Here is an 11,780-nt window from a genome sequence, read left to right on the forward strand (position 1 = left end):
GATTTTTCTCGCTTGCCAGTCTATAATTGGGTTATGTTTAGTCAACCATGGCAACCCCAAAACTATAGGAGCTGGAAAATCCTTCAAGACAAAACAAGAAATAATTTCCACATGTGAATCACCCACCCTTAAGTGAATACCATGAACAATGTGAGTAAGGCTTCTTTGAGAAAGAAGGGAAGAATCAATTGCAAAAACACGAATCTCGTTCTCTAAAGTGCAGGTACTTAGTCCTAAATCTTGAAGGAAAAGAAAGTCAATTAGGTTTACACCAGCACCACAATCAAGGAACACCTCTAAAAAAACATTTCTTGACTCCAGCGCCACCATAGCTGGAAGGAGAAAACAGGAACTGCAGGGAGCTTGCATACCTGCCTGCTCCACCACACCATTCATGCTACCAAGTGTCAGGGAAGGTTTTTTTTTCTTTTTCTCTACCACCTGTGGTTTAGCAAAAACAAAATGACCACTCTTTCCACAATAGTAACATAGTTTGTGCGATTTCCTAAAGTCTCTACTATCCGAATGGAAAGATATCTGACCCAATTGCATGGGTTCCTCCGCTACCCCCGCGTTACCTGTAACATCACCCGGGGAGGCAGTAGAGACGAAACCACTCACAGAAGGGATACCTCATGCAGGAGAAGCCCTATACCTCTCTCTGATACGTCTGTCTAGCCGTACTGCTAACGACATGGCGTTCTCCAAAGAGTCTGGGTATTCATGAAAAACAAGGGCATCCTTCAGTCTTTCGGATAACCCCTGACAAAACTGGCTACGTAACGCAGGATCATTTCACTCTGATTCAGTAGCCCATCTTCTGAATTCGACACAATAAGCCTCTGCAGTATGTTCCCCCTGAAATAAATTACGTAATCTCGACTCTGCCATCGAGACACGATCTGGGTCATCGTAGAGCAATCCCAGAGCCTTAAAAAATTCCTCCACCGACCGGAGGGCCCGAGAACCAGACGGCAGAGAAAAGGCCCAGGATTGCGCGTCCCCTTTAAGCAGAGAAATAATTATTCCTATCCTCTGACCCTCATCACCTGATGAAGATGGACGCAGTCAAAATTACAATTTGCAGGACTCTCTAAAACGGACAAAGTCATCCGTACCCCCTGAAAATCGATTAGGAAGAGCCACTTTAGGCTCCACACAAACTTGACCTCCTCCTGATGCCAGAGCACTCTGACACCGTGCGACCGAACCACGCAGCTCTGCAACCTCTAGGGATAGCCCCTGCATGCGGTCAACTAATGCCTCAATTGACGCCGTTACAAAACTGCTGAGCAATGACAGTCAGAGTTTTGGGCGGATTATAATGTCACGGCGAACGTGCACACAGACTAACAGTTAAAACACCAACCAGGCTCTAGGCGAGAGGCAGGGGAAGGGTCACCTCCTAACTTATCCCTGACCTCTCTCCCTGCAATGCTCAGCCCACATGCAGACCTTAATGGTAGGTATGATGTGTCCCTGTGCCTAGACTGAAACACCCTAAATTCCCTGAGATGGTAAAGAGGGGAAATAGGAGCAGCCTGCTCGCACAGAACCTGGATGGGAGAGATGACACCACACAATCAAACAAGAAACCACACTTATCTCTCTGCGCTGGAACAGACAACCTTCCTCTCTAGCTTCCAAGACCAAAGTCATGAATATAATCCGCTCAGAGCACTGGGGTGGAGTGCTATTTAAACTCATAACCCCACCCAGTGCACCTGATGGGAGGCGGATCCAGCACGGCTCCAAAACAAAACACTAAACTCGTGCTGCTATTCTGGCCGACCTCCGCACACCGTCAGGACGAGGCATGACAGTATGCTCCCCAGACAGGATCCGTTTTTTGTGGGTTATTGTTCTGACGGTTCAGAGGAAGGGCAAATTAATCAGTGATGTCAACACAAACTTACTGCTGACACCCTCTCCACTCTGTCGGAGGGCTCTACTTGTATAAGCATTTAATAGAACATTTTCTGTAGACATCTATGTGGAATCAGCTGACGAGGGTGTAAAAGGAGTGCGCTTCTTCTTGACGCTAACATCAACCTGTAAGTCTGAGTTAATACTTGAGTTATTTGTTCAGTTTTGGCCCCGTGACTGCCCAAATAAGTAAAGTGTGCAGTGATTCTAATAGCGACGCCTGTCATCTGCATGTCATATTGACTGACAGTATTATTTCACTACCCTAGCACACTCCCTATGCGTGTTACTGCAAGGCACAGGCACACCCATATAAAGGCTCTATGCAGCCCAGAAATAGTTTTTTATCACGATTTCTGGCGAACCGGCTGAATCGAATTTTTCAGAAATTCGCTCATCTCTAGTTAACATAGTGTGTAAAAACAGTTTCTAATAATTTTAAGGGTGTAGTTTCTAAAATGGGATCATTTATGGGTGGTTTCTATTATGTAAGGACCTCAAAGTGACTTAAGAACTGAATTGGTCATTGAAAAAGTCGGTTTTCAAAATTTTATAGAATATTAGAAAAATTGCTTCTTAAAGTCTATGCCTTCTAACGTCTTAAAAAATAAAATAACATTTTCAAAATGATGTCAACATAAAGTAGACATATAGGGAATCTTAAGTAAAAACTATCTAATGAGGTATCACTAGCTGCCTTTAATGTTTTATTTTAATTTTTTATAGTAAAACATATTGACCCAAATTTGCCCCTAACATCAAGTACGAGATGTCACAAGAAAACAATCTCAGAATGGCTTGGATGAATAAAAGCATTCCAAAGTTATTAGTACATGAAGTGATTTTGGAAAATCTGGCCTGGTCACAAAGGTGAAAAATGGCTTGGTCTTGAAAGGGTTTTGGTATTAGCCCTCAGCTGAGTTGTCCTGTGCTAGGGCTATATGATAGTTTCTCATTTGTCACATATGCATTTATGAACTGACCCTTTATTATTGATACATTCGTTTTATCATTTGCCTTTCTTTACTGGTAATATCTGAAAATTGGCAGACATTTCTCAGGGGATTGTTGTCCCATCTTCACCGTTTGACTCCTTTTATAATTTTTTTTTATCAATGTGTTAATATGAATTTAATAAAGTATGTATTTTATTATGTTTTTGGACATATGCACTCTTTCATTAAAGGTGTTTTTATACCGAAACATTGTCATTGATACCTGAGTTTCTAACATTTAGTTGAAAGGACTAATGTTTGCACCTTAATATGTTTTATCACTTTGGTCCCTTTCAGACGAGCGAGTTTGGACTCACAGCCTGAGTATGCGGCAGCTCCCGTCCTGACCTCCCAGCACTGATTGGGTCGCATAGCATTATATTGATTTATGATGCTATGTAACCCTTACAGTTCTGGAATGTATTGTATAAAACTCACTGCATTATGTCAATGCTATCCAATACATTCCAGAACTGTAAGGGTTACATAGCATCATAAATCAATATAATGCTATGCAACCCTGTCAACGCTGGAGGTAAGGACGGAAGCTGCCGAATACTCACGCTGCGAGTCCAATGCATGGAACCTACTCATCTGAAAGGGGCTTTTATGTGAAAAAATTCACTGCTTACTTGCACAGAGGAGAGTGCCCTTCTTTGTAGATCCACTTTAAACACAATGCGCCACCCTTTATACACCCAGCAGGGATGATTTTCTGTTGATGCTGAAAGAATGACAGCAGAATAAAATTTTGTGTCTCTTAAGTTGTGTAGGTTTATTGTGAGTATTCATTCTGCCTGTTGAGGGGGCTATTTCAGTTATTACATACAAGCCATAAAGTCTGTTGTGGGATACAAAAATACAACAGGCTCTAGAAAACTCTGTCCACTAAGAATATGCCAACACTCTATCCCCTGGGTTTGCCATCACTGTCCCTTGGGTATGTTATGATTCTGTGTCACCACTCTGCCCCCTTAATGCCCATTGTGCAACAAATCCAATAGGATCTAGAAAACTCCTGTCGGCCTTTATTTAATTTTTTAATACACATTAAAATGCTAAATCTAGAAGCATTTAGAGGACGATAATCTTCCAAAGGCGGGAAATGTGGACACTCTTCTGCAGGTTGTTTCATAGTTATTTTTTTTAATGGTTTTATATTTTACAACCACATTTTTATTATACTGATCTCCAGATAGTGTTAGACTACCTCACTCATTGTGCCTCATTACTTAACCCCTTAAGGACACGGCCATAATTCACCTTAAGGATCAGGCCATTTTTTGCAATTTTTTTTTTTTCAAAAACCAAATTTTTAGGGACCAGTTCAGGTCTGAAGTCACTTTGTGAGGCTTACATAATAGAAACCACCCATTCTAGAAACTACACCCCTCAAGGTATACTAAACTGATTTTACAAACGTCGTTAACCCTTTAGATGTTGCACAAGAGTTATTGGCAAATGGAGATGAAATTTGAAAATTTACATTTTTTGCCAAATTTTCAATTTTAATCCATTTTTTTCAGTAACAAAGCAAGGGTTAATAGCCAAACAAAATGCTATATTTATTGCCCCGATTCTGTAGTTTGCAGAAACACCTCATATGTGGCCGTAAACTACTGTATGGGCACACAGTATGGCGTAGAGGGAAAGGTGCGCCGTATGGATTTTGGAAGGCCGATTTTGCTGGACTAGTTTATTTACACCATGTCCCATTTGAAGCCCCCCTTATGCACCTCTAGAGTAGAAACTCCATAAAAGTGACACCATCTAAGAAACTACACCCCTCAAGGTATTCAAAACTGGTTTTACAAACTTTGTTAACCCTTTAGGTGTTGCACAAGAGTTATTGGCAAATGGGGATGAAATTTCAGAATTTCATTTTTTTCTGCCAAATTTTCCATTTTAACCCATTTTTTTCCACTAACAAAGCAAGGGTTAACAGCCAAACAAGACTGTATCTTTATTGCCCTGACTCTGCAGTTTACAGAAACACCCCATATGTGGTCGTACACTACTGTACGGCCACACGGCGGGGCGTAGAGAGAAAGGAGCGCCGTGTGGTTTTTGGAGGGCTGATTTTTATGGACCGATTTATTTACACCGTGTCCTGTTTCAAACCCCCTGATGCACCCCTGGAGTAGAAACTCCCTAAAAGTGACCCCATCTAAAAAACTACACCCCTCCAGGTATTCAAAAGTGATCTTACAAGCTATGTTAACCCTTTAGGTGCTCCACAAGAGTTATTGGCAAATGGAGATGAAATTTCAGAATTTAATTTTTTTGCCAGATTTTCCATTTTAAACCATTTTTTCCACAAACAAAGCAAGGGTTAACAGCCAAACAAGACTGTATCTTTATTGCCCTGACTCTGCCGTTTACAGAAACATCCCATATGTGGTCGTACACTACTGTACGGCCACACGGCGGGGCGTAGAGGGAAAGGAGCGGCGTGTAATTTTTAGAGGGCTGATTTTTATGGACTGGTTTATTTACACCGTGTCCCGTTTCAACCCCCTGATGTATCCCTGGAGTAGAAACTCCCTAAAAGTGACCCCATTTTGGAAACTACGGGATAACGTTGCGGATTTGTTGGAACTATTTTTAGGGTACATATGATTTTTGGTTGCTCTATATTTCATTTTTGTGAGGTAAGGTTACCAAAAATTTAAATTCTGAAATTTCATCTCCATTTGCCATTAACTGTTGAGGAACACCTAAAGGGTTAATAAAGTTTGTAAAATCTGTTTTGAATACCTCGAGGGGTGTAGTTTCTTAGATGGGGTCACTTTTAGGGAGTTTCTACTCTAGGGGTGCATCAGGGGGCAGGGCCGGACTGGGGATAAAAACCAGCCCTGGAAAAAGTTGAATACCAGCGCCACAGCTTTGCGTCATTATTTACTTGTTTATAATAGGAGAAAGCATTCATTTTAAAACATCTGTGTTAACACGAATATGAATTTTGCCCCACGATAGCTCTTTTGTAGAACCCCTATTATTCATATTATCACAGTGTTTTCCCAACCAGGATGCCTCCAACTGTTGCAAAACTACAACTCTCAGCATGCTCAGACAGTGTTTTGCCACGCCCTTTGACCCACCCTTTTTTTGTTGGCCACCTATTTAATGTTTGTTGCATGCAACATTTTACTTGACCAGCTATTTTAGATATTCTACGGCAGTCCTGTTACAATCCCCCCTCCCCCCAATGAGCCATATGCTGCAAAAAAAATTAAATCTGCAATGTAAAATCGATAATAAAGATCAACTACAAACATAAACATATTTCACGTGAAAACTTACAATTACTTGGCTTGACCCTCGGGGATCTCGGACACTACTTCAACACTTGGCTGGGGGGCTCGGCGGAGCTGATGTCTTTTATCCTAATGAGAAAGATTTCATAATAAGGATTTGGAGAAGGGGCAGAGGGATAGCAGAGCAGGGAGAGGCTGGTGCTGCTACTAGGGGGCTCATACCATGGGGGAGTAATAAAGCCCACCATAATGCCCCCCCCCCCCCCCGTAGAAATAATTCTCCTTATAATGTGCAAAACATACCCCTTTGTAATGCCCCCAGTTGAGCCAATGTTCCCATAATGTGCCAATATAAAATACCCCTTCTCAGTGCCCCCGTAGATGACCCCATAGTGCTCCTCCCCCCTTCCCCCACCATAATATGTCCCAGTATAAATTGCCCCTATACAGAGCCCCCCATATAAAATACCCCTTCTTTTTAGCCTCAGTAGATGCCCCTATAGTGCCCAATAGATGCCCCCCAATCATGTGCCAGCAAGATGTGCCCCCATAGATGCCCCAAATCATGTGCCAGTAAGATGTGCCCCATAGATGCCCCCCAATCATGTTCCAGTAATAAGAGCCCCCCCACCATCATGTGCCAGCAGCCAGAGCCCCCCCATATCATGTGCCAGTAGCCCCCCCTTATGTGCCAATCCTGCTGCTGATTGGCTGAAGTGCTTACACCATGTGACCGCTGCAACCAATCAGAGATGTGATTCATTGGCAATAAGGCTTGCCTTTTATATAGTCATATGATAATGTTAGGGGGTTATACAGGGTGGCCCACGAAAAAGTAGCCCATCTCCAAATCAAACTGCCTAATAGTAAATCTGTCTTAGTTGTCCATAGCAACGAATCAGAGCTCAGATTTCCATTTTTCAGAGCCCTGTAGGAACTGAAAGCTGAGCTCTGATTGGTTGCTATGGGCAACTAAGAGTGATTTATTATTCAGTTTGATAAAAGAGGCCTATTGTGTCAGAAAGATGGTGTTCTCCCTGGAACAACAAATAGTGATTGTGGAAGGCTATGTGCGAAGCAGATCGATTAAGGAAAGGCAAGAGACCTTTGCCGACAAGTACCCAGAAAAAAAAACACCTGCTAAACATTGTATTCTGGTTCGGAATTTGCATCAAACTAGCTCTTGTGCAAACATGAAGAAACCGAGGCCTCCATTTATCAGGATGGTTGAATTTGTGCATTAAATCCAGCAGCAGATTGCAAGTAACCCCAAAAAAATTCAACTCCAAGACTGTCCCAGCGTGACATGGCAGCAAGTGCTGACATTTATAAACCTGATAATGTACCGAATAACGTGCGTGCAGGAGCTGAAAGAGTCTGATAAAGATAAATGTGTAAATTACTGATTTTACAACCAACTAACACCAGAAAAAAAATGTCCTGCTTTTTCCAACTAGATGGGGCAACATGCCACACCTCACAGAACTCACTTGCATGGGTTCATGAACTGTTTACTGAGTAGCGAACTTTTTATCTATGGGGAAATGTAAACCAGAAAGTGTACCCTAATATTCCACATCCCCTGGATGAACGCAAGGAAAACATCACAAATACCATCACTGTTGAAGAGCTGCAAGCATTATCAACCGACATAATCTGACGTGCCCAACAATGCATAGACGTGAACCTCGACCATTTTCAGCATCTTTTGTGAAAAAAAAACTATACACTTGCTGGTTTATCTTGTCATACTATTACTGGAGGAGGGGCTACTTTTTCGTGGGCCACCCTGTATTATGAGCATCTCTCTAAAATATTCCTAAATGGCTTTCATACATTAGATGTTTAAATGACCAAGATATGTAACAACCATATATTATTTCCCATCTCTGTATCCAGTATTGTGCAACTCTGTAACATTTGCTTATTATTTCAGTGAAGGAAATTTGACAACGAAGCAAATAGTTTTTCTTCAAAGACCAATTATGTCACATTCATCTCAACTTTCAGTTCCATCATCTGAGGTAAATAAGCCTTTACAAATCATATACTATATGATTTAATATAGTGTATGTATAAGGAAAATAACACTAAGGGTGTATTCCCACTGCACTTCTTCTATTGTACTACTGTGGAATAAGTTGGATTTCTCAAAGTATACCATTGTATAGGCATACAGTGGTATACACCATCCATAGGCTCCCATGCTAAAAACATATACCACACAGTATACATTTTTTTGTGGATTCTTCTGTATGGAATAACCTAGTCAACTAAGATATTCAGCAAAAAGAGTTTTACCGCTATATGCCAGTCCAATGGAAGTCAAAAAAGCCTTTGCTGAGTGAATGGGGACATATGGGTACATTTCAGGTATATATTAGGAATGTGAAGACACACATGTTCTATATGAATTATTTTTAAAAGCATCAAAATTCGCTATGAATATCGGGGCAGCTTTAAGAAAACGACTTAAAAGACAAAACTGTCCTTGTTGCCCATAGTTGCCAATCACATTGCAGCTTTCTGTATGTCTATGGAACATCAGCAGACAAGAAGATAGAAGGGAGACAGCAGGTGCACACTGTGCGCGCCATCTCCTCAAGCAGCTGATCGGTGGAGGTGCCGGGTTTCTTAGGTGTATAACACCTCCTAAATTAGAAGCACTTAAAAATATCACCTATACTAAAAATCTGGTTTTAACAAAAGAAATTGCTTTCTCAATTGCTATATATCCACTAAGCAAGCAACCTGACGATTGCAATAACCAACTTAGGCTACTTTCACACTAGCGTTCAGAGCGGATCCGTCTGGGGTCTGCCCAGATGGATCCGCTCATATAATGCAGACTTTGGATCCGTTCAGAACGGATCCGTCTGCATTATATTGTAGAAAAAATTACAAGTGTGAAAGTAGCTTCAGACGGATCCGTCCAGACTTTACATTGAAAGTCAATGGGGGACGGATCCGTTTGCAAATATAGAGCCATATAGTGTCGAATTCAAACGGATCCGTCCCCATTGACTTCCATTATAAGTCTGGACGGATCCGTTTGCCTCCGCACGGCCAGGCGGACACCCGAACGCTGCAAGCGTGGGCATGTAAGCTTTACTCTTCACATTGCATATGTCTATATCTACAAATGCTTGTGCCCACAAAACACTGGAAAAGTGGGCATGTAAGCTTTACTCTTCACATGTACATTTCAGGAGACTCTGTCGCCACAAAATGCACTGCAATCTGCACTATAAATCAAAATACTCTGCTTCTCTTATTCTATAACATGCTGCCTGCAGATTGCACTGCATTTCGTGGTGACAGGTTCTCTTTGCAAATTTATATTACACACCCCAAACATCTTTTGGATATACCGAAGCTACTGTAGGTGTATTCAGGAAGCATACAAAATCTATAACATACAAATTGAAAGAACTGTGTTAATTGAACTTATATTTTATCATAAAATAAAATATCTATTAAACATTTTCAATGAATTGATTCTTTAAATTAATTTGCAGAAAAAAATACAGAGACACTTAGTAAATGAGGAAAAAATTACCACATCTAATCAAAGCATCGGACTTCAAACTCCTGGAAAACGTGTAGATACGGGACATGTATCAGAAGAAATGTACTTATCCTCTTGTAAGCAATACTGGAATAAAGAGAGTCATCAAGAATTTGGGAGTTTTCCTGGTTTCAACAGCAGTGATAGCATGCTCCGCGATTTGGATGATTTGCAGTTTGATCAAGAAGAAGGTGTGACACAGGTTACCTGTATGTGATCAAGACTTCTGGTATCAAGTCCATTTCTAAATTGTTCTCTAAAAGGAATGTTCTTGCCATTACATATACATAAGGGGACTTACAAGAAAAAGAAGCTCACACTAACAAGATTCATCACCACTTGGCACTGTAATGCCCTAATGATATTGTGGATGCTGGGCATGGCTATTCAAGTGCTTATGGACAGTATGACATATTTAAAATGGCTTGGCCAATAAAATTGTACATAATTGCAGCAAACATTAAAAAAATTACATACTGTATCATTCAAAACTAAATATAGGTTGCCTAGCCTGTGTTCTGCAAAAGACTGGCATGACATTATCTCATAAAAAATAGACCTAGCAGACGGAACAAAGTGTTATAGGGGATACATTGAGTGTGTGACATTTTGAAACTTATTTTTATAGTTTTACTTTACAGTCCATATTAGCCATAAAATCTATCATGTCAAAAAAAGTATTCTGAATGTAATTGCACAACATATGTTTTTATTTAACACACGAATAGAGCTAAAACCAACACTAAACAGTATGAATTGAGCTAGACAATAGGAACTCTGATAGAACTATTGTTATCTGTATACAATATTCCATTATATTTTCAACTACAGTATAAGTAAGCAAAATTACAAATTGTAAAAAATCTGAGTAAATAATGGTCAGCTAGGAATATGATTTACAGAAAATTCATATCTCAGTTATATACACACACAGGGGGAAACTTATCATTGTAGGTGTATTTCAGGTTAGTTATTACATTGGGATTGCTGTGTGCACCTGAGCCACATTTATGGCACAGTAATAATAAAATTGATGCCAGTGCAATCTCAGTAAAAGTATACATTGTAGATGCTGGACATGGAGTTGCAACTTTTTTTAATCCTTAAAGGACCCTGATATTTTCCATTTTTGCGTTTTCATTTTCACTCCCCGCTTTCCCATAGTCCTAACTTTTTTTTACTTTTCCATTCATATAGCCTTATGAGAGCTAATGTTTTGCATGGCAAGTTGTACTTTCTAATGGCACCATTTATGGTTGCATACAAATGGGGTAGAATTGGGACTTAATGCAATTCTGACAAAGGTTTTTATTTTATTTTTTTTCACCGTACACTATGCGGTAAAATTGACCTGTTATCTTTATTCTCCAGGTCAGTACGGTTACAACGATATTACACTTGTATAATTTTTCTTGCGCTTTAATACTGAAAAAAATTTATCACCATATTCTGACCCTTATAATTTCAGTAGTTATGTGTATGGGGCTGTGTGAGGGCTCATTTTTTTGCGGGGCGATCTGCACTTTTCAGTGAAACAAATTTGAAGTGTGAATAAAAAAATTATTGGGGAGTTTAACCCCTTAAGGACACATGACGTACCGGTACGGCATGTTTCCCGAGTCCTTAAGGACACATGACGTACCGGTACATCATGGGTTTAAAACGCAATTGCGGCACGGCGGAGGTTAATTGGAACAGGATGGCCGCTGAAATCATTCAGCGGGCATCCTGTCACAACGCCGGGGGGAAGGGGGTCATGTGACCCCCCCCGTATCGGCGATCGCAGAAAACCGCAGGTCAATTCAGACCTGCGGTTTGCAGCGCTTTCTGCAGTTTCTGATCCCCTCAGAAACTTTCAAATGCCAAAAATAAAGATTTTTCACCCCTGAATGATTTTATGCCGGCGGATGGTGCAGGGGGCGGTTGCAGGCGGTGCGGGAGGCAGGGGGGGGGGGTTGCATCGCGATCCCCCGCCCGCCTCCTCTTAAATATTCATTGGCGTCCAGTGGGTATACCAGAGTGTCAGCACATTGC

At 40.9% G+C, this 11,780-nt stretch overlaps 1 protein-coding gene across 1 annotated transcript in view; it reads left to right on the top strand.

The window, feature by feature from the left end:
- Positions 1–11,006, top strand: part of RFTN2 (raftlin family member 2) — a 262,138-nt gene extending 251,132 nt beyond the window's left edge. Inside the window, exons 8-9 of the mRNA XM_040440557.1 lie at positions 8,115–8,202; positions 9,697–11,006. Of these exons, the coding sequence (XP_040296491.1) occupies positions 8,115–8,202; positions 9,697–9,963 (355 nt within the window). The 3' untranslated portion in view covers positions 9,964–11,006. The remainder of the gene's footprint in view (positions 1–8,114; positions 8,203–9,696) is intronic.
- Positions 11,007–11,780: the final 774 nt, after the last annotated feature.

The sequence above is a fragment of the Bufo bufo genome, chromosome 7 (assembly GCF_905171765.1).
Source record: "Bufo bufo chromosome 7, aBufBuf1.1, whole genome shotgun sequence".
Classification (NCBI taxonomy): Eukaryota; Metazoa; Chordata; class Amphibia; order Anura; family Bufonidae; genus Bufo; species Bufo bufo.